The sequence below is a fragment of the Fringilla coelebs genome, assembly GCF_963513975.1.
Source record: "Fringilla coelebs genome assembly, chromosome: 2".
Taxonomy (NCBI): domain Eukaryota; kingdom Metazoa; phylum Chordata; class Aves; order Passeriformes; family Fringillidae; genus Fringilla; species Fringilla coelebs.
In genome coordinates this window covers 81,722,126-81,745,233 of record NC_140029.1, presented here as the reverse complement: position 1 = coordinate 81,745,233, position 23,108 = coordinate 81,722,126, and the positions used below count along the sequence as shown (strand labels likewise).

Here is a 23,108-nt window from a genome sequence, read left to right as displayed (position 1 = left end):
ACCTTGCATTCTCCCTGCCCCAATGCCACTAAGGCTGCAGCACACAAACACGTAGCATGGACAGCAGCAGAAGGGCCAGCAGGAAGGGTAAAAACCTTGTGAGGATATGGAGTGGAAGGAGAAACAGGAAGAATAGGAGCAAGGAGACAACCAGAGCATGGTAGGAGAATTTTCAGGGCAGGAAGCCACGTACATTACTGCTCCAGGACTGATGGTCTTGGCAGGAACAAGAAGAACATTATCACTGTGAGATCAGGAGAGGTGAAGGTGACTTCCTTTTATCAGTAATTTGTTAGGCAATATAAAAAGAACCCAGACCAAAGAAAATACCCATCTGGAACTGTTTTCTGTTAAGTTTGTTTGGGGTTTTTTTGAGTAAAATAGTTCCCAACAAACAACAACCAAATGGCTAAGAAAATACACTACTTCGCAGCACACAAACACACCTCTCATACTACACAGCATGGTAGGAGAGTCCCTTCTAAACCCAAAGAACCTACCCCCATTCATAAACTGAAACAAATATTAAATAAAAAATATCTTTAGCTTTGAGAACGTGGTTTGAGAAGCTATTCCTCTGACACAGCTAACTTCTTTTTTTTTTCCAGAGCTTTTTCCCTCCTATGGTATTCTACACAACCAGCTAACTGTTCTTCCTTCAATACAACTGAAACATATAATGCACTTGGTTCTGTTGTTACAGGACTAATTTGTTTTCTTTCTCAAGAGAGGAAATATAACTTGGACAATCCAAGGGCTACCAAAATAAAATCCAAGCCAGCAAATTAACAAGGAAGTAAGCAAAGGAGGAAAAAAAGGAAGCAAAGGAAGGAATATAGCAACAGCAAGAGGCTCTGAAATCCCCCCTCCACCCTGCCATTCTTCCCCCAGTCAGCACTGTGCTAACACTTTTTCCCCCTTGAAGCTGCTCAAGCCTTTTCTAACTCCCCACACCCTGGGAGGCATTTTCATGCAGTCACTCATCAGTATCTGCGAGGAGTTGTGGGAGTAATCATCAGTAAGAGGAAGAAAATAACAACGGTGCGCAGAGTGGAGGTACAATTGGAAAGCACAAAGAGGGTAAAACAGACCCTCTGTCTCAAAACAGGTCATAGAATCCTAGAATGGGACCTTAAAGATGCTCTAGGTTAAACCCCCATACCATAAGAAGGGACAAGGACAGGTCTTGGAGCTCTGGTTTAATTCGGTTCCATACTAACACCAAAAGCTGCACACTGAATGTTTTATTGGCTCTTGAGCGTCTTTTTCAGAATGTACCAATTTTTCAAAATTTCAGTGATGAAAAATCAATCCCTGGACTGCTTCTGACATGTTGCTTTCAACAGCTAATTATTGTTATTGATTAAAATTTCTGTACACTTCTTTCCTGAATATGTCTAAATGTCAGCTTCCAGCTCGTTGAGCATTTTATTGTTCTTTCAGCACTCCCACAGGTATGTCTACTATAAAAACCTGCTTCCTCACATGTATCAAGTTGCCCCAAATGTGAGCAGGCCCTCTGAACTTCGCCTCCTTAAATTATATAGGTATATAAATCCTTGAACCTCTTACCATGAAGCATATTTTCCAACACTGTAATAATTATGTATTTCTTACTTGTATCCTTAAACTACAGATACATACATTAATATTCTAATATAATCAGTAATCTTCCTATTGATACACATGAATTTTTACAGCTCTTCAGAATATTTACTTTTTTTACCTTCTTAAGGCTTAAAGTAGACATTATTCACAGAACAGATGCATTTCTTAGGAATGCAAAGTCCTGAAAATTTGAGGTAAGTTGAGTATTTAATTTTGGTTAACCTACTTTAGAATTTTGCAGATGAAGACCTGAAAGAGTTAGTTTACTGAGAAATGTAAGAGGAATTTTTCATGCTTTAAAGGGATACACTAAGCAGCACGGTTCTAGAAAAATATTTTTAATCCTGTTACAGACAATTTTGAAAAGGAAGATATATGTGGTAGTTTAGAAGATGAAATTGAAGACTAGAATATTTGGTTACAAAAATAGATGGCACTGCAGCATCTTATTTTTTAATGTTATTTTAAATACATAACTTCCAAATCTTAAATATCATTACTTTAAAGTTGTCAGGAATGTCAACATTAATTGACAGGATTTATTCTGTTTTCTGATAACGTCATAACCCTACCGAGAACAACTATTGAACAAAAAATGTTGGTCCAATTCTCAGGTATAGCATTGCAAAAATTTAGGAAATTTTTCAACTAATAATCACTTTATCCTGTTAAAACAGTAGCAGCTAATTCAGTCCTTCTAATACTTATTTTCACAGTTTACTGAAAAGGCAGGAAAATAGAGGCATACTCATGCATAGAACAGTTTCTGGAGGAACATACAAAGGAAGAAATGGCTAAGCAGGTCAGTGTGCAAGAACAGATTAGGGCGGAAATCCAAGACTATAACAGCCTCTGAAATACTTTTTCAAAAGCTCAGTTTCTGACAGACAGTGAACATTTACAATTAACTTTCCTAAAACTGTACTGTATGCTCAGCCATCATAAGGCACGTGAGAATCCACAGGGAAAGAGACTGAAAAGGGACACAGAAATGCATGCAGCAACTTGTTTCCTTAGGAGAAAACACTATAATAAAGACAAGCTTGAGCTCTATGCCTGAGGGAGAAGCCAGGATAAAATTTCCAAGTAAGAATTATTGCTAAGGTAACAGGAGATACAGATTGTCTCTTTTGGGGCTTTGATTCTGCTGGCTAGATGGCAGAAAGCTGGGAAAGTATTTTCACTTACAGTAACTATGGAAGGAACTAAAAGGCATGTAACTTCAAAAGATGTTGCATGAACCCCAAAATTATTTCCAAGAGTGTTTACAACTACGTATATTTTTCTAAGTTTCCCAATCACTAATACATGATGTTTTTCTAATTTAATTTGGCCTTGAAGAAGACAGGACTTAGTTCTGGCCCAATGTAGCAGAATAAAGCAATAGTTTTATTTTTCCATCTTCCCAAAACTGTCTTTCTTTTGCAAGTAGAGCCATCTGTGAGGACCGTGTAATGTGCAGCCATGCTATATCTGGTGCAGCAGCCTAATCCTGCACGTCTGTAGCCATCAGTGCCTCACAAAAGTCTCAGCCCTGGAAGAAGCCTTGTCTACTGAAGATGCACAAGTATTTGCTGAACTACTTCCTCAAATCACAGGATAACACTGCCAGTTAACACAGCTACTCAGGAAAGACAGATTAGTTCAAGCAAGTTCATAACCACATATCTAACTCACATCAGTGGAGCACCATTAGTGTTTGAAGATACATAATTAATATATCCTTCCATGTTTGCTGAACTGAGGTGATGCACTTACATAGGAAGTCAAGCTCTGTAAAAATGAAGGGGTTATTTTTCCATGTTCAATTGCAGAATCCAAGCCTTAAAAAGACTACAACATTGGGCTAGACCCCCCCCAGGTACCAGTCACTCACAGGCACTATCATATGTGCACATTAACATTGGTACAGCATGTCAACCCACCAGAGGGCCAAACCCCTAGAAAACCCAGCAGCTGCTCTGAGCCACTACTGCATTGCTGCTTGGTCTATTACAATTCACATTAAAAAGAATATATCTGACAACCATAAGCAGAGGTCTTAAAAGCAATGCTCAACTTCAGTAGCATAGTTTTGTGTCAGTTTGTTTCATTGCTGATAGTTTAGGGTTTGAGTTGTTTTTTTTGGTTTTGGTTTGGGTTGGGTTTTTTGTTGCTTTTTTTGTTAGAATTTATTGTTACAATTAATTGGTGAAAAAAAGATAACAATAACATCTTATTTTTCTTCCACTGGACTTAATTTCTGCGCTGCGCAGCACTTCCCATTTGCTGAGTTTACCACCTCCCCTACAACCAGGAATAAAAGAACTATTTAAATTTTTAAAGGTCCACATTTTTAACTCAGCACACTCATTAAATAGTATTTTTTCAGAAGGCAGTTCAATCAGGTCTTGTAATTGTTTTCATACAAAATTCACTGTACTAATTTTACTGCAAGCTAGGGAAAAAAAACGGACAAGAAAACTGGCATTTTTAACACTCCAGTCAGTAGGAGAATATGCTTGCATAAATGGCATTTTTTAGCATAACAATCATGTTGCATCTTACCTGATGGCATATGTGGAAGCTGTACACATTAGGAATAATACTAACACCATAATGACTCCAGTCAGACCTGGAACTAAAAGGGACATAACTTACATGTGAACTGTGAAGAGGTATACTTATCTACTATGACCTTTTAAGAAAGTGGAATTAGACATACAAATCATGATTCAATCAAACTCTTGAATATACTTATCTCTTGAGCACAACTCATATATCAAACCAGACAGGAAAGAAGAGTTCTTGTGTTATTTCCCACCTTCCCAAAGAAAAATAACCTTTTCCTTGCATTTCACCATGCATCACAATTTCCTATTTGTCTTTGCTCCTGTCATCTTTTGCTTGTGACATCTGTGTCTAAGCAGGTAACTAAGAACAAACACTGTTTATGTGCAAGACTAACTGTACAAGCTTCTGTCTCTTTTTTATTCCAAACACTACACTCTGTTGATCATGACAATTAAAAACCTGTTCAGGGACAGAATTTCAAGCAAATCAATTTCTATGCAAGCTGTCACTACAATTTTTTGCCAGCCCATTTCATTCTGGAATGGGGAAGAGCCTGAAATTACTCTCCATGGCATTATATCACGCTTGAAATTGTTGCCCATAGAGCAAGGTCTGTGACAGTGATCTGAAGCCAGCACTTGGGAAGGAAAGGTTAAAAATATTAACAATTTGACTCATCTGCTCAAATGAAGACTTGTACCAGAATTAGTTTATCCTCAGGTCTTTTTTAAGTCGAAGGAGAGATAATCTCAAATCTTACCTTTTTATAAACTTCTCAATACCCATTCATTGAAAAGTCTGACACCCCATATCTGACACACCACAACTCACTCCTCAGTTTTTACAGACCTACAATCAATGGAAGCTTTGTCACGGACTCCATAAAAAAACTTGATTTCCCTCCTTCATGGAAAGATTGCAGTTAAAAGCAGCTGCAATAAAAAATATGCATTCTGTCCACTGCTTCCTTCTTAATTTCTTTTCTCTCAATCTGATTTGATGTGTAGCATGCAATGAATCTCAACTCTGAACTAATACCTCCAATGTGTTTGGAGTACAGCACCTGATCTAGCTTCCTACACTGTCACACAAGCCAGAGGTCACCCTTTATGTCCAGTTTTTCAATTATCTTCTCCATCAGACTGAAATCACTCAGTCTTGCCCCAGTTCATCAGTTCATTTTTAGCGTTTCCTTTCTGCCCTGTCCCTGGCTCTCCTTTCCTCTACAAAGTATAATCTTTAATACTTGTTCCTCCCACAGTCTGCCTCACACCCTTATACAAGGAGGTTCTTTCCTGGGCTAATCTGAAAAGCCATTATCTCCCTATAAATCCTTCTGATTCCTTATTCCTTCTGTTTGCTGTTCTGAACTCTCTGGGAAGAAACCAGGGGGTTTTTGCTTATTTGCAGAGCTCCCAGCGCAGCAAAGTCTTGGTCCCTTCCTGAGCACTCCTTCAGCACAAATAGTACATGTTTAATTACCAGTTGCTAGGACAGGGAGTGAACAGATTAATTTTAAATTTAGGATAACTCCGACCTCAGTTTCTGTCAGTTCATGTTCTCCCTTCCTCTCCTCTCAAATGATCTAAACCTCTCCTAGGGTTTTTGGGAAATACTGGCACTCCAGCTGCTAATTCCAGGGCACCTACTGGAACTGCCAAACCTAGAACCACTGCTGTCTGTTCATAGATTTGATTTGACTGTGCCCTAAATGCTACCCAGTCAGGATTTAGTGTTTGATCCAAATAAGGGAGAAAGTGCGAGGGCATCAGGAAGGAACTTTATCTGCTTATGAAGGGCTACAGCTCAGACTGGTGCTTGCCCCTCCACACCCAAACATTGCTCACTTCTAAATTCCTGCACCAAAAATGTCTTCATCTAGTTATTCTGTATGAGTGCTGAAGCCTAAATCCCATGTAACAGTTTAGATTGCTCAGAAACCCAACCAGCCCTTAAATGAACCAGCTTAAGCAAAAAAACTGGTTTTCCACTATGTTTCTTTTTCTAGAAATTGGATCATTTAGGAATTTGGTTTCAATATTAGGGAGAATCTCTGTTTGAAACTAATGGATTTCTTCTGACTCATCTCTACAACAACAGATTTGAAAATGCTGCTCATCCTACTACTGCGCTTATGTAACTCCTGCCTCCTGACTACTGGATAAGTAAACTCAGGTTATATTAACAAATCACAGAACCCCAGATAGCTGAGATACAACAAATGGAGCATGCCAATACAGGACCAAAAGAAATTTTGTATGCAGAGCGACAAAGTTTTCTCACTCAGTTTTGCAGGTCTTACCAGTTGCAAAAAGTAGTTTCCTCGGGTCCTGAAAAACAGACAAGCAAAACAAATGAAACCAACATATGGTATTTTATATTTATAATACAAATAATTTTACAATAATAAGCAGCCCATGAAGCTCACACATTTTAAGACATATGCAGTCCCTAAATCTGGAAGCTGGAATGGATTTGGTATTTGGTAACAGTTTACATTGACTGCAATTCAACAGAAACTAAACCTTTAACCTTTGCATTCCCCCAGCAAAGATAATGATGATCTATAATCTGGATTCAGAAAATTTTACAGATAATTGTTTTTCGAAAGCTTAACTTTACTCAGTTACCTCATCCATTTGGGAGGACAGAGTGAAGCACAAGAGGGAGATGTTTTGAATTTAAATGTAAGATAAGAGGCAAGCATTTTACTGCCAGCTATATCACCAAGACATTTGCAGAGACCCTCGTGAAGCAAGGCTGAACACAAAGGATCTGACAGATGTTCCTGTGTCCTTCACCACATGTGAAAGGAAGAGGGAATATTTCAACATCAGGGAAACTGCCTCACTTCCCCTGATCCAAGCAGTGAAGACAAAACCTCTAATTCAAGAAGTTTTGTCTTCATGGCTTGGAAAACTTTTTTATCTAAACTTGCAGTTAAATGTGGTGAGGGGAGGTGAGATGTTTTCATAGAGAACAGGAGAAATGAAGTGACCCTCTTTCTGACCTTGTCTGCATCCAGGTGTGTGTACCCAGGTAGAGAAGATGAGAGCACCATCCAGACTGTCCACCACAGTTTAAAAAGGGCTATAAGTGGGATTCAAATACAAAGGTGCAAGATCTACTAAAGTACCTAAAATTCAGGAGTTTTGAAAGCTTGCTATTTTCTCCTTTTTCTATTGCAAAACTCCTAAGGCTGCTTAGTAGAGGCTTAGAATCCTGGCATGTTCTTCTTGCCTGAGGTAAGCTCCTGCTGATGCTCCTGATGAAGGGAAGTCTATCAGACCACTTCTAACACAAGCAGACACACAGTCAACCCAGAAGCTCAGCACAATAGTTGGTGTTGGCATGTCTGTCTGCCATTGAATAGCTGGGTGATTAGATCATTCACCCAGGGAGTGGAAGACCTTGGTTGCTGGTCCTTAGGAGCCTGTACTGAGTCAAGCTCTCTTTTTCCAGGAAATGATGCAGCTGGGATAGGGTCATTCTAAGTATTTCCTAATGAAACTGGATAAAAAGAAATGCAGACCAGAGACTAGAATGAACACAAACAAGAGAGAACTTGACTGTAGCCCAAGAAGAAAGGGTGCTGGACTCTGGTTTTGCTTCTAAAATCTGCAAATATCTCTCTATTGCCAAATACACAAGGAAGCACCTGACCAAGGGACTACAAATCTGATATTCCTGCAAGACATCTGCACCACAGTCAGACAAGGCACACAAATCAAGTATTTCGCAAGCAGAAATCAGTTCATGTAGATAACTAACTCCATGCTCAGCACAGATATGCATACATGCATTCACTGCAGCTGAAAAAGGCAAAATCAGTTTCAAATCTCACTGCATTCTAAAGAGTGGAAATGCAGAAAAAATTTGCCCAAAAAGCAGCAGAAATGTTGTAACCAGGCCCACCCAAGGAACAGAGAGAAGCAGAAGAGAAGCAAGAGAACAAGAAAAGTTTAGATGATTGCATTCTCCATCTAATAATCAAACAGGACTGAACCTTGCTGGCTTTAACACACGCTTTGTCCAGACGAAGAAATAAAATCCACAGGAATCCACACAATGGTGAGTTTGCAGTGCATGAAACAGGGGCACTACACAGATCACACAGTGGCACTGAATATGCAAATATTCATATATTTAAATGATATGCTTAAAACCAAAACATGAAGGGAAAGCTGGGTCACCTCTCCACGATAGTTTGCTGCATTTATGGTCACAAATTCTTCATTGTAGTTCTCAGAGAAGTTAAGAGCATTCACCAGATGAGCAGCAACATGTAAGACTAAAAAAAAAAACAAAAACCTGAGTAAATCTGTAAACAAGTGCTGGATGTTCCCTGTGGCCACCCAGATGCCAAGATATAATCACATCACCTGCATGAGACATACCAGGGACTAAGGAATTCTTAATTATTCTTCAAGAGTAAATCAGCTTATAAATATTAATGACAGAAGGCTGTATGTATTTTAGGTTTTTTTTTTTAACACTACAGCAATGATTTCTGTACTGCAATGCTTCAGCTGAGACACAACATTCAAAGGTGTCCAGCCAAGAATATTTCCTCTTCACCAAACTGGGTAGCTGTCTCCACTACTCCCTCCTCTGCAGGTAAGCCTGTAGTACCCTGGTTTTTCACCCAAATTCATTAGGCACAATGAGGGTTCATTCAGAAGGGCAGATTTTGACCTGGTCTGACATACCTGTCTTCTAAGAAACTGGCATTTTAAAGAAAGGCTCGACATTAGAATGCATGCCCATGTGTTCAAAGCAAAAAATGAACCAAACCCCACACACATTCGAGAAAGCATTTACAATTTAAGACGAGCAAGCACAGAGCAAGACTACCCCCAAATGTACTGCAGCAGAAAAACCACAAAGTGCTGCACCAACGTGCTTCCAAAACATGCTGCTGCTCAGCACAGTAAGAACTCACCTGAAAAGATGCATATTGTAACACCACATGTCACGTGGAAAGTTTTGCTTTTATCTAGCAGCCTTCTGGTTTTCTTGCTGGCAACCTAGTAAGAGAAGAATTCAAGCAATCTCTTCCAAAACAAAGCAAAGAAAAAATACTAACAGCAACTGTGGTGATATAATAGCAACTTCACACCTTTGTAAGCTTAGTACCTAAATTTAAAAACTACTGGATTATGCCAAATAGACAATTTTGAGGACTTAATGAAGAAATTACACAGATACCAAGATAATGTGCCTCCTGGCCTTAATATTTCGGAATTCCAGCATTACTTGTGAAGTCATCGCTGACTCTTTTATAAGCAAAATCAGAAGGAATGGAGTATTTGCACACATACGTGGATCTACAGGCACCAAATCGTACAGGTATTCTGACATGATTAACAGAAGTCACAGGTTCAATTTGCAACCATCTAGCAAACACAAATGTTCCTCAAAAGCCCTATTTATATTTCTGTAAAAGCAACTGGTGAATCACAAAGAAGCTAAACATTCTTTCTCCCACGATAACAAATGTATCAGGTTGGGTATTTTTATAGAACATTCCATCACCTCCAGTAAGACACTTGTGGTCATGCAGAGACAAAGCTGGGTTTACTCTGTTGAATTCTATCAGGAAGCAATTGAAAGGACACATATCTCTAATATAAGAGTTTGGAAAGACAAAGGAGAAGTCATCTGGTTACAGCTCCACAGCAACCCCCGAATCCTTCAGAAATGCACTGCAGAAACCACCCTCTAAACAGGTCAAATCAAACCAGACAAAGCCTGTCTTCAAAGGAGTCATGAATCCCGGCTCAATGTCTGATCCTTGCACCATGCAAGCACATCGTGTAGAACAAACAGGATTCAACAGATTCTTTTTCTATTGTTTTTATACCAAACAGAGAGCTGGGCCCTCTTCTCAGGCTCTGGACAGCACTCACCTTCTGGGATCCCCGCAGGAAGGCCAGGAGAACACGGCACATGGGGAGCAGGACCAGGCAGCAGTTGAGGTTGAGGACAGACGCCGAAGCTCTGCTAACACACAATCCTAGCTGAACAAACATTGCAAGAGTTAGATTATGGGGAGAAAGGAGCGGTGTGTGCGTCAGTCTTGTCTCTCTTTTACTCTGCTGTCAAACCAAATGGTTCCCATGCTCTCTGACTCATCAGAATAGTGGAGTTTCATGATGTGCCGGAGAAACCACGGCACACACAGCATGCTATCCTGTCCTCACAGGGAAGGAAACAGCTCTCATCTTTGCACCAAGAAGTTATTAAAAATTTATTTTGTCAACAATAAATGACAACTTTCTACTGGAAGATTTAATATCCTCACCAGTGCTCAAAGTCACATGGAACAAAGCATCTGAGACAACAGTAAGCGTCCACTGAGAAATGACATGAAAGCTTCAACAGACGTAACTAAAAAAAAGAGTGAAAAATACTATGATGACACTAGACAGCCACTTGAGTGTAATGATCTTCTGTTAAGCCACAAAAAGATGTGAAAAAATATTGATTCAGTCAAACTGAAATGGTCATAGTGCTCCAAGGACTGTTACAGAACTGCCATAAAACTCCTCATCCATTCACATTATGCAATGCCTTATTTGGACATAAAGAAAGTAGGTCTTCTTCAGTTTAACTGCTCAATAGCTGGGAACTGTAATGAAATCTAATTGCACTAATGCTTTCACTGATATATTTGGAACTTACATAATTAGAACAAAAACACTTGTCAAATAAATGAACAAAGCACACATTCATGTCATAAACCTGTATTTTTAATCTTATTATATTATCTCATTCATTTATGATTTTAAAAAGTTAGCAAAATGTCATTGTTCTCCAAGTTATTAGGTTGAATTACAATTTTACTAGCTTATATAAAAGATGCTTTCAGAGTGTCAACAGATTTCTGAAAGGATATTTCTTACACTGTTCTCAAAACCCCAAGTATTTCAACTTCTGAATAAATCAGTAAAAAAATATTATAATATTAAAGATAACTCAAATGCTGCAGGAGCATGTGAATGAGTTGAACAGGTACAAATTATCTAATAAAAATTACTTAAGGCTTATTACCTTTTCAAAATTAAACTCTACATTAAAAAAATGAGCATGTTTTACCTACTCCAACAAAAATTAATCTGGACAACGTCTATTACATTATCTTTGTTATCAAGAAGAAAACCTACAGACTTATGTTTGTGTCAAAGAAAATGGATGAATATATAACCTAGTAAAAACAAACAGAATAACTGCATTTCAGAATATCTCACAAGATCTCAAGCACAACAGCATGAAAGGGTTTCTAAATACCAGGTGCCATAAAGCATTACAACTTCCTGCTCTCCCAGTGAGCAATATCCATGTACCTCACTTGCCCTGCAGCACACCTGGGCACAGCACCAGGAGGCAAACAGAAGGTAAAGATGTTCGATCTACCTGAAGAACCTTAATCCTTTTTCTCTTCCAGCTACTTTACATTATTTAGTTAGACCTGAGCAGTCACAAGGGCACCTTCTCTCAAAAGCTGCCCATGAGAAGTAGGAGCAATTACCCCACAAAATGTGCTCTACCTTGTTCTCTACCACATAAATGTGGGATCTCCAGAAAAAAAAATCCCAGGAACACATCATCTCCAACCTACTGAATGATAGAAAATAAGACTAAAATGAGCCATGTCACTTAGTTCTTTCCCACTCTCCAGATGTCCTCCACTATTCCTTCCAATGTACTGTTAGTCCTCTTTTTCCTTACATAAAACCTCCCTTGCTTCTATTTCATCTGTTGCTTCACTCTCTGATCACTTGCACAATGAGAATTTTTTCTTGCTACTCCTTCCTCATAAGCCATGTTCTTCAGACCTTAGGCCATCCTCTCCTCCCCACTCTGGACTCTCCCAACTGGAAATGACCCTTGAACAGACTGGACTCAATGAAAAGAAAAATGTCTCTATAATGCACTGTTTGTATATACAACACTGTCACTATTTTCATTAAATCCTCTAAAGAGAAGCTAAAAATTAGCTATACACCTCACTGAAGAAATAACTTCAGAAACATGGTCATTAAAACATATAAGAACTTTTATTGGGGCTTACTGATATGCTACAGTATTGCAGTGATTAAATGGGCATGACTTGAAAACCTCAGGAATTATGTTAGAAATAATGTAATGTAAACTCCAGAAGCAGACTGAATCATTTTTATAGCTGTTGATTAATACGCAAAATCTGCAAAAGTTTCAATACCATAAATGAGCAGTTTGAACATTTTAATAACTCCTGTTGTATGACCTATATGATACATCACTACTTTCTCAAGAATTTATGTTGCCTTTGAGTTTAAATATAAACTAGGCATGACATCAGTTATCCAAGACTTCCTTTACCAAGCACAATTTTTTCCTACAAAGCTTCAAAAAAACAATAGTTTGGTCTAGAAGAGAATCAATTCTACACTCAATAGCGTTAAATAAATGAAGTAACTCCTGTCGGAGTTCAAGAAGCATTTGGACAACACTCTCAGGCACATGGTGAGATTCTTGGGATGTCCTGCTCAGGGCCAGGAGTTGGACTGATGGGTCCCTTCCAGCTCAGCATAGTCTGTGATTATAAGTAAAATGCCAAACAATTTAACAAGTATGAATGACAAATGATGTGCAGAAAAGGCTATCCTGCTAACCATCCTTTGTTTTTCTCCACTATTTAAAAAAGAGCAAATTTTCATTCCTAATGCAATTACTATGGGAGAATGTCCTTACATTCGTTATAATCCAATGCTATCAACACCTGTACATACATGAAAAAAAAAAAAAGAAAAGAAAAAAAGGAGGGACCAGCAAACAACTACTTACTGTATTTTCAAGAAAGTATGATTCAAATATTGAAATATTGTTACCAAGGGTTCACGTAAGGTTTTATTCTGAAGAAATAAAGTTCAGCAATATTTCCTGCAATAAGCCCATGACTGATTTGCAAACAATAGGAAATACATTCAGAAATTCTTAAAATCAAAATTCAGGCAAGAAGAAAAGGAGTTTAAGTTTGCTCTTGATTTGTAGCCAAAAGCTAAAAATATTACCATGAAACTAATTCTTTCCAAATGGTTTCCAAGAGATCTCTTTCTTAACTTCCTTTGCATTGCCTGGGAGGCATAGTAACAAATTAACACAGTACATTGTTGGATTTTTAAACAATAGTAGAATAAAGGATGATTTTTGCTCCAAGGCAACTCACTGGGTCTAGAAGGGAATATATACCCTTATTAAGTAGTTAAGAAATGAGAAAAAATATAATCCTATTTTCTTCCTGAAGTTTTTACTGTCTTAAAAAAAATTGTATTACAAGTTACTGGCACGTGAAATTTCTGCAGGACCAAAATGAAAAGAAATCTCTGGTACAACATATATTGGCATCTAATTTCATGGAGGGGCTACAAATCATAAAAAAACTAAAGATTACTCCAATTTACAGACTAAATCTGTGGCAAAAATAGTAGGGAACTGGACCATCCACAAAACTCAAATCCTAAAAACTAGGTTAGATTTTTCCTCCAGACAAGTATAAAGGAATTGCCACCTTCTCCAAAGTAGCATAAAAGAGTTCCAAAATGTAAGTTCTCCAGTTATCCCTGTCTGATGTACAGTCCACAGAAATCCAGATGGACTCCTGGCTGTGCTCATACAACATACAAAGTAGGACAGAAAAGTGAAGAGTCAGTTCTCATTGCATCCTGCTGCTAGCAAGACTGAAAATGAGAAAATGAGCTTTCTCTGTTAGGAAAAGGAGTTTTCTCCGTTAGGCAAATGATTTCAGTATTAGATTGAGGGCTGAAATACCTTACTGCATACCCCAGAATTCCCCAAAGTTCATAATTTATAAAAACAGAGATGAATGTTACATGCAACTGCTGTGCACAGAAATCTGATATTTTATACACTATTGCAAAATGAAGATTTCAACAAATACTGTCCTATCTCACCTTTTAAATCAATCTTGTATCAAAAAAAAATGTTAGAATAATGCAAACTCTTCCACACCTGAGAGTGATGTGACTCTATTTCTCAAGACTTCACCACCTACAAGCAACAACCCTAAACAGATCATGGTGCAACAGAGAAACCACACTTGATGCTGTGTCTCAAAGCCTTTCTTTAAATTTTTTTTATCTTCTTTGGTTCAGGGCACCTTGAAAGGTAAGGGTAAGACTCACAAGCCACATGCTGCTCTGTAGACACAGGTGACAGACCGCCTCTCCAGATCAGTACTAGAGCAGCTAAAGTTTTTCCTAGGTGGAACAAACTGTGCTACACAACATGACTCCTTTTGACCCAGCTTCCTTTTCTTCATGGAGTACTCATTCTCTTGAGTAACAGAGCACTGATAACCTAAAATGAAGGACAGAACTGAACTGGATGCAGAGCAATTATTCCCCTTAGGCCTGTCAATCTGCCTGGAGATCTAGCAATAAAAACACGAAGCAGCTGAAAAGAAGGAAAATGTGAGGGTAGGGGAAACCTACCAGAACATGTGAAAACATCTAGGAAATTTTGACGTAGTTTTGCTCCTGAAGAAGGTTTCAAAGAAGGACTCTGTAAATCCCAATCTCATGTACTGCAACCCTTTAAAAATTATTTTATGTGGTACAATTTTTTTTTAATATGTAAGGGGTACCTTCCCTGCACTGCTGTGAATCAATATTCTCCCTGCTCACTTGTAACTCATCACACAGGCATTCTTTGAAGGTTTTCCATCTCTTCTTGTCTACAAGTTTAGGTCATGTTCCCATTTTATACGCAATGCCTTTGTGTAGGATGTACTCCTTCTTCTGCTTAAATCAGTCATTCAAACTGAAGAAAGTAACTAACTTAATCTTGAGTGCAGTCAGAGCTTCCAACTTCTCTGATAATCTCCAAGCAAAGGATCAAGATACACAACTCCCCCCAGTGCTAAGATGTGGGGGGTAAGCAGATTCCAGTGTGGTTGCATAACGACCAATGAAAGTGGAATTTGGTCTCAATTAGTGAAATCTCTGTCGTCAGGATAAACTAGCAAGGAGAGACATAAAAGTTACTGGAACATATTCCAAGCAGTGAGTAAAGGTGACAAATGCTATGCACAATACTGCACAACAAAGAGGCAGCACCTGTACAGATAAGGAAGCAGGCAGCACTTTTCAGCCCCTTTTTCAGTTATTCAGTCTTTTCCCAAAGAGATCCTTCTGACAATGCATTTTCTTCACTTTGGTCTGAAACCCAGAAGCTTATCTCTTGCATAACATTAGACTACATTACAGCTATTTGAGCAGGGACAAGAGAGGGAATGGGGAGAGACCCTTCATGCCATGACAAAATGAGCTCAAAGCTCTTTCTGCTCACAGGGAACTCAAGCAACAGGAAACAAGCATTTCATTTAATGCTGTTAAAGCAAGACTTGAGTTCTATAAGGCCAGTACCAAATTTATGGCTGATTTTTTTTGACCAGGCACAATCAAACTTGTTAGACAAAAATACAGCCAAGCTAGACTAAAGAGAGAAATCCTGAAGTCTGTGAAAAAATCAGTCTGGACAATTTCACTGACTGAGCAGACCAAAATCTCCAACAAAGATTTTGGAGTCAAGTAATTTAGGACTCTCCCCTTCTGTAACTCATGCCTATTACACATCATAGCACCTGTCAGGAACACAAAGAATATCCCCTTCCTCTTTGCCAAACTCTTTTATAAGAAATTCATGTCTGTTGGGGATTTGTTCTTCCTTAAGCAATGTAAGACTACAAGTTAAGACCCATGAAATCATTAAAAAAATGAAGTTCTTCGTCTGAAATTTATCTGAAAACTAGTGTTTTCAAACCAGTGTGAATGAGTGCATTCATACAGTAAGACTATGACCTGCAGTGTTACAAGCAATTCAGTATCCAAAGGGATGGTTCATCAAAGCAAAAGTACTGGAAAGGGATTTACATCCACTAGGTTCTGGTGAACTTCCACTGCAAGCATTATGTAACCACAGAATTACTATGGCTGGAAGAGACCTCAGGATGTCTCTGCTCAAACCCCCTGTTCTAAGCATCTTCAACACCAAACTCAGATTAAATTTGCTCAGGGCTTTTTGCCCAATTCGGTTTTGAAAACTCGCAGGAATAGAGACCGCGCAGTGAAGAGTTCATGGTCTCATGAACAGAAGTCAAACTGAGCAAAGCAGAGATGTTTGACACAAAATAAAGTTTCCTGGTACATAGAGACTGATCAACCTCTTCCTACCACGTTACTGCCTTCTACTTATCTGTTCTCTTGGCATTTTCAGGACACCACCATGCTTAGTGCCTTTTCACACGTGTAGAATTAAGGATCAGGAAAAAAGTTATTGAAAGACTGAGTGAGAGTTAAATACCTAAAAAATTTTAAATCCTGTCTTAAAGTATCTTGTCCAACATCACAGAGAATGCAATTGGAAAAGAATAAATCTGATCCTTGTTCTTCTGTAGACAGCTGAAGGGAAGTAAATCACTTCAGTGACCACTGAACAAAAGACCAACCCCATTCTCTCTTTCTTCACATCAGAAAGAGATGGCATAAAAACATGGTACAGTTGAATATGCTCAGAATACTCAGTCCAAAATCTTATTTTGTGTCACACTGATTTCCTTCAGCAACTCTTCTTATTCTCCAATCTGTTACTTGGTAAAGAACAAAATTACCTGTGGTAAATCCTTCCATGCTGCAAGTGCAGAAGTTCTTAGGGCAATTACAGCCTACTGTAGAATAAGAAAGAAAAAAAGCCAACCACTTAGGAAACCTCACTGAAAAAACCAAATTTTTTTTTAATTAAAAAGTGCCACTCCTTTTGGGAAACTTTGTTAGCTTTCTGAAAAAAAGGAATCAGTTGTCATGGAAGTATCCATTAAAGAGTTCAATGTGTTCACACAAAAAATATCAACTGTTGAATTATAAACGAAGAATTAAATTTAAATCTCAAAATCTTCAGACACCAAGAAATGGCACAGAGGCTCTGCAAACCACTCACACATGCACAGAACAGAGAGGAGACTGGTTATACAGGTGAGCCATGGGTCAGTGGCTATACAAACCAATAGAGAAAAAGAAGGTGGCAAAAATCCCTGTGCAGCCATAGTATTGCTTATGCCATCTCCTGAAAAAACCAAATTGGGTTCAGTTTTCCCAGCCCTTGCAAAACAATCTCTATGATTCATATGCATACACAGATACAATGAAGAGAAGGGAGAAAGCTTAATTCACAGAATGACTAGGTTGGAAGAGACCTTAAAAATCATCGAGTCCAACACAAATTTTAGAGTCCAAACCCTAACTTTGGGATCTACTGAAGATATTTAGATGAGCTGTAAAAAGTGAATTGCATGTACATTTTACAGTCTTTAGTATTTTCAAAATGTTAAAATTAGTTTGATAATTTTGACCAAAAGTATCTTTTAGGCTTAGCTCTTCATTTTTAACCTTATTTTAGAAGTCCCCAAATTCTGTGCTACTTTTTCCCACAGTGGCAGACACAATTATACAAACTTAAAAGCATGACCTCCTAGTCCTCATCTCCTGACCAAGACAAGGAATCTGTTGCCTGTGCCATCTCACAGGTTCTGAACACACATTAAGTTACTTTGCAAGTGTCTTCCATTTTAAAGTATAAGAAAACAAAAAAAAAAAATCCCAACCAGATGATGAGCTGGTAGGAGGCATACAAGTAATCTGAATTGAGAGAAACTTGCTGATTGATACCAGCTGAAAATCTGGTCCAACATGTTACCCAAGAACATTTGCTTTACAAACAACCCATTTGTTCCGCCAAGAACAAATGCAGTTTTCAAATGGATACACTGGGCTGCAAAGTCACCAGAAATCAAGGTAAAATCAAACACATTTTCGTGCTTTTTCTGTCAAGAAGGTCACCACCATGAAGGATTTAATTATTGTCATTCCCTTCTCTTTTGCACTATCTTTGCTAAGATTTATTCTTGAACACATCTGAATCAACCATAAGAAGAAAACTAAAGGAGAAAATTGTAGCAATTCAACTTGTTTCCGAGCAAGATCACAAAACTTTATGGTACTGGTTAGTTATGATAATATCAGCCATGTGAAACTATATACCCCGAATTTAGCAAAAACAAACCCCAGAGGATCTACAGCAGATTAGGATGTGCATCATCTGTGTTTAATCTCATGTCAGCTTTCTACTGAAATCCATTCCCGAGTATGACATAGTGTTACAAAGCATCATGTTATTCAGACACTTTTTCCCAGATTGTCAAATTCTGAGCAACCCTGGGCATTTCCCAGAAAGATGTTAACCCTTACTTTATGCCTTTTAAGAGATAAGATTTTTTGGAAATTACTACAATGGGTAATTTCCCAAGGCAGGGTGGTATCTCACATCTCCAAAGTATCTTTTTGTGTTCATTTGCTGGCAGTGGGTACTGCCCTTGCTAAAAAACAAAACATCTGAATCTTCATTAAACCACCCAGAATCAAAGAACTTACTATTAGGAAACAAAACTGAAGTTACATGCATTACAGTGAATTTACATAGAACAGAGGATCCATGAGAATGACAAAGACTATAAAGAACTAAGACATTAAAATAAGTCCCTCAGCAAGTATGTATATTACAATAACTGGATAGGAAAGAATTTGCTAACAAGAGTCCATAGCTTGCTAAATGTGCTGATGATGAAAAGTGGAACTCCAGTCATTTGTCGAGCATGTCTCTGTTCCTGTGAGCTTGTCTGCTGCTGGGAACACCGGGAGGGTAGAGAAGAGGGAAAAGAATAGCTGTCCCACACTTGACTGGCTTTTTTTCTTCTCAACAGTGTTCACTTTCTACTCCTAAATGGCTGTCAGAAGTACCCCACTTTGAAAAGTTAATTCTTACAGGATCTTTCCCCACTTTGAAAAGTTAACAGGTAGTTTGTGTCATCTTTGATTAGCAAATGCATTCTGCCCCTTATCCCATCCTCAAGCATCCCAATTTCCAGGGCAAAAAGTAATGTCCAGGTCACTCACCCCTAACATCTGATGCAAATAATAATACTGTAGCCCTTGATTATAAAGCAGGAAGGTTTTCCCGAAGAGCCATACATTGAGGGAGAGCCAGAAAAACTGAAATGAAACAGAAATAAGAGATTGTAAGTGAAAGTTACATGTGCAAACTTTTCAGTGTTCATTTCATTCATAAAACTCATAGGTCTGTAGTTTCATAAACATACGTAAATGGAATGGAAAAGCAAACTTCATGCACACAGTATGCTATGAAGTATTAAAAGGAAGTGTCCCTATGTGGGAAATTTCCGCTTTCATTGAACTTCACAAAACTTTTTGTGTCTTATGACAACCGAGAGCTGGCAAAGCACTCCCATACAGGACACTATCCCAAATCTTTGCATTTAAGAGGCTCAAAGAATAAAAAATAACAACAAAGAGACAAAGGAAGGTAAAGAACTTGACCTCCAAGAAGCTGCATCTTCTCCCCCAAACTTTCCCAAACAGAGCCTAACAAAGAGCAAGCACACGCACAGCGTGTGCCAGCCGGGCAGGGCACGGAGCCGCCGGGCACTGTCCCGGGCCATGGCACCCGCCTGCATCCATCCCTGCCGGCCGCGCACCGGGACGCGCACGGAGCACATCCCGCCCACCCGTCCGAGCCGCGGCACCCGCACGGCGTCCTGCCCCGCAGGGAGGGCACGCCGGGACCCCTGCCCCGTACGGCTCCTGCCCCGCACGGCGGGACCCCTGCCCCGTACGGCTCCTGCCCCGCACGCCGGGACCCCTGCCCCGTACGGCTCCTGCCCCGCACGGCGGGACCAGGTGCCCCGGCTCCCCGAGCCGCGGGGCAGCCCCCGGGGCGGCCCCCGCCGCCTGCCAGCACCCACCGGCCCCTCCTGAGCCTCCTCCGCGGGTCAGCCCCGCCGAGGGGACCCCCCTGGGGCCGCCCCTACCAGGAAGAGGTGCTTGCTCCCCTCGTTGGCCAGCCAGCTCCTCCAGGACAGCGCCATGGTGCGGGACGCCCGCGGGGCAGGACGGAGGGTGGGGGGCGCCGGGCGAGCCCTCCTTTTCAGCCGGGCCGAGCCGCCCTCCCCTCTCCCCACCCCTCACCCCCCGCCCTGTCTTCCGGCCGCCGGGGCGTAGCGCTCCGGCCCCGCCGCGCCGCCGGCCGGCCCCGGCTCCCTCCCGCCGGCGCTGCCCCTTTGTCCGCGGCCCAGCGCCCCGGGACCCGCGGCGCAGCCGGCCGGCACGGAGCGGGGCTCTCCGGAGGGCAGCCTGCCCTGCCCTGCCCTGCTCCGCCGCGCTGCGGTGCAGCCGCTTCCTCGTGTCCCCCACCTTGGGAAGAGCGTTTGCCCGCAGAGAATCCCGTCCGTGGGGATCCCACTCGCCCGACCACCCCCATCCCCGGCCGGGCTGAAATGTGATACAGAAAGCAGGAGGGAGCGGGGGAGCAGCCGTGCATGCAACTGCTCTGCAGTTCGGGTGAAACAAAGAGGCTGTCCAAGATACTACTGTTCGGTCGGGCAGCACGTGAGGCCCTGGAGAGCCGGGAAGGGACAGGCTCTGTTACTGATTCGAAGTCCGATCCTGCTCCATCAGGTGTCCCTGGAGGACCCTGGAAGAGGCCGTCTCCTGTGTGCCAGCACAGCGGGTGCGCAGACGAACAGCAACCAGGAAAAAGGGGCTATGGGCAATTCCACATCCAGGGTCCAGAGTCTGCTTTTAATGGTGGCCTTCGTGTTCAGTTTGGGTTTGGGGGGAAAGTTGTGGTGGATACTGATTTATATATTAAGGAAAACCTTTAGAAAAAAAATGCTTGTTGCTAGCAGCTTTCAAACAGGACAGCCTTGTGAGACAGCAGAACAGTTCCACCAGACATTGTGGTGCACATGTTGCTCCTTGGGCTAGCAGCAGGAGTGGCAGCTGGCAGCAGAGTAAGGATGATGTTCTGGGAGATGCCGAGTCCGAGGAGCGGTGGTGAGCAGTCTCACCCAGTCCACTTTGAGCTGTCTTTCTCTTATTATCTGGCAAGGTGTCATTTTTTGAGTTCCTGGCCACCAAGGATCCAGAGGAGAATGGAAGGGAGCAAAGTGCCATCTTTCTGCATTTTGTATCGAGGTGGAGGGGCATGTCTGACCCATGTGTGGTCCTGGGAATAAAGAGTACAAGTAGGGCATGACACCTTTGAAACTCAGTTGAGGGTGGTTTTGCTGCAGCAGGAGCTCTGTCTCAACAAGTGGCAGGATTTCTGTGTCTGTATGAAGTTTTAGGTGAAGTTCTGAAGTAGCAGGATTACATCCATTTTATAACATCTAATGACACTAAAAGGAGAACTAATGAAAGGGAAGATACACATTTTGAATTTAAGACTCAACAGAACCATATTTTGGTGCCAAAGCAGCCCTAACAGCAGAAGAAATAGCACAGTTTATTTATCTTGTTTGCTATTTCCATTCACTTCTTTGCTTCTGCTGTAATGCTAAGGAAAATGGAAAGTGCTTACAGAGAAGCAGATGATGAATCTTCTCTGGACAAGCATGTCAAAGATGGGATGGCACAAAATAAAACTTGAAGGATATGTCAGCCCTAATAACATGGGGCCTTGGCCGAAACAGAAGCCAAGGAGACAAAAACAAAACCAAAATAATTTGCCCATGCTATATTTGCACATTAGAAATGGCTCTGAAAAATCAGCTTATGCAGGATCTGACTGCCCACTCACTTGAAGCTGATGACTCATGAGCCAGCACTTCACTGCCTACTTACAAAGTGCCATAAGGCATGTGGAGCACATGACTCATGCTCATCCACATTGGATCCTGCATCATATCTAGGTACAGAGCAAGGAATGTGTTTTTGTAGAAAACACCCCTATTTTCCTTCTCCCTGGAAACAGCCAAGGGCTTTGAATTATTAGCCCAAAAAGAGTCTGGCAAAGACCAGTGCCACACTAAGACATCTATGTTCTTCCTCCACAGAAAAGGCTGAGTTCATTTTCAGTTTTAAGCCATCCCAGATGTACATGAGTGTGTGTTTTAAACTTAAGAGCATTCAGGAATTACCATAGACACTAGTTATAATCCAAATAATTAGAAAAGTTACACTATGACTTTCAAACCATTTGAGCTCATCTCTGCTTTGTGGGCATTCATCCTCTGATTATGCTGGTCTCTGTGCTTGTCCTACCAACTGGACAGAGCAGTGCCAAGGTAGGCAGCCCTCTGTATTGGGTTTGTGTGGCCAGGTGTTGGTAGGGAGGGGGCCTACAGGGGTGACTTCTGTGAGAAGCTACTGGAAGCTTCCTTCATGTCCCGAGAGGCTACAAGACAGATGTGCCACTGGCCAAGGCTGGGCCAATCAGAAATTGTGATAACCAATCAGACTCTGTGATAACATATTGAAGAGGAAGAAAACAAAAAGTTATTGTGCAGATGTTATTGGGGCCAGAGAAGAGCAGGGTGAGAATAAGTGAGAGGAGCAGCGCTGCAGACCCTGAGGTCAGTGCTGAAGGAGGGGAGGAGGTGCTCCAGGCACTGGAGCTAGGATCCCACTGCAGCCCCTGGTGCAGACCACAGTGAGGCAGCTGTACCCTGCAGCCCATGGAGGTCCAAAGGGATGGAGAGATCCACCTGCAGCCCATGGAGGAGACCCATGCTGGAGCAGGTGGATGCTGGAGAGGAGGCTGTGAACCCATGGAAGACCTGTGATGGAGCAGGCTCCTGGCAGGGAGAGAGGCATACCCATGGAGAGAGGAGCCCATTCTGGAGAAGGTTTCCTGGTATGGCTGGAGACTTCATGGGGGACCCATGCTGGAGCAGGCTGTCCTTGAAGGAGTGCACAATGTGAGAGAGTGACCCACATTGTAGCAGATTGTGGAGAACTGCTCGTGGGTTGGTTGCTTCTCATTGGAAAATTTAATGGAGGACTGTCTGCCATGGGAAACAGGTGAAGGACTCC

At 41.0% G+C, this 23,108-nt stretch overlaps 1 protein-coding gene across 1 annotated transcript in view; it reads right to left on the bottom strand.

The window, feature by feature from the left end:
- Positions 1-20,178, bottom strand: part of NOX4 (NADPH oxidase 4) — a 100,610-nt gene extending 80,432 nt beyond the window's left edge. Inside the window, exons 1-7 of the mRNA XM_084201312.1 lie at positions 20,105-20,178; positions 19,173-19,268; positions 10,071-10,181; positions 9,104-9,188; positions 8,355-8,452; positions 6,464-6,491; positions 4,156-4,228 (exon numbers count right to left, since the gene is read on the bottom strand). Coding sequence (XP_084057438.1) covers positions 4,156-4,228; positions 6,464-6,491; positions 8,355-8,452; positions 9,104-9,188; positions 10,071-10,181; positions 19,173-19,268; positions 20,105-20,161 — 548 coding nt within the window. The 5' untranslated portion in view covers positions 20,162-20,178. The remainder of the gene's footprint in view (positions 1-4,155; positions 4,229-6,463; positions 6,492-8,354; positions 8,453-9,103; positions 9,189-10,070; positions 10,182-19,172; positions 19,269-20,104) is intronic.
- Positions 20,179-23,108: the final 2,930 nt, after the last annotated feature.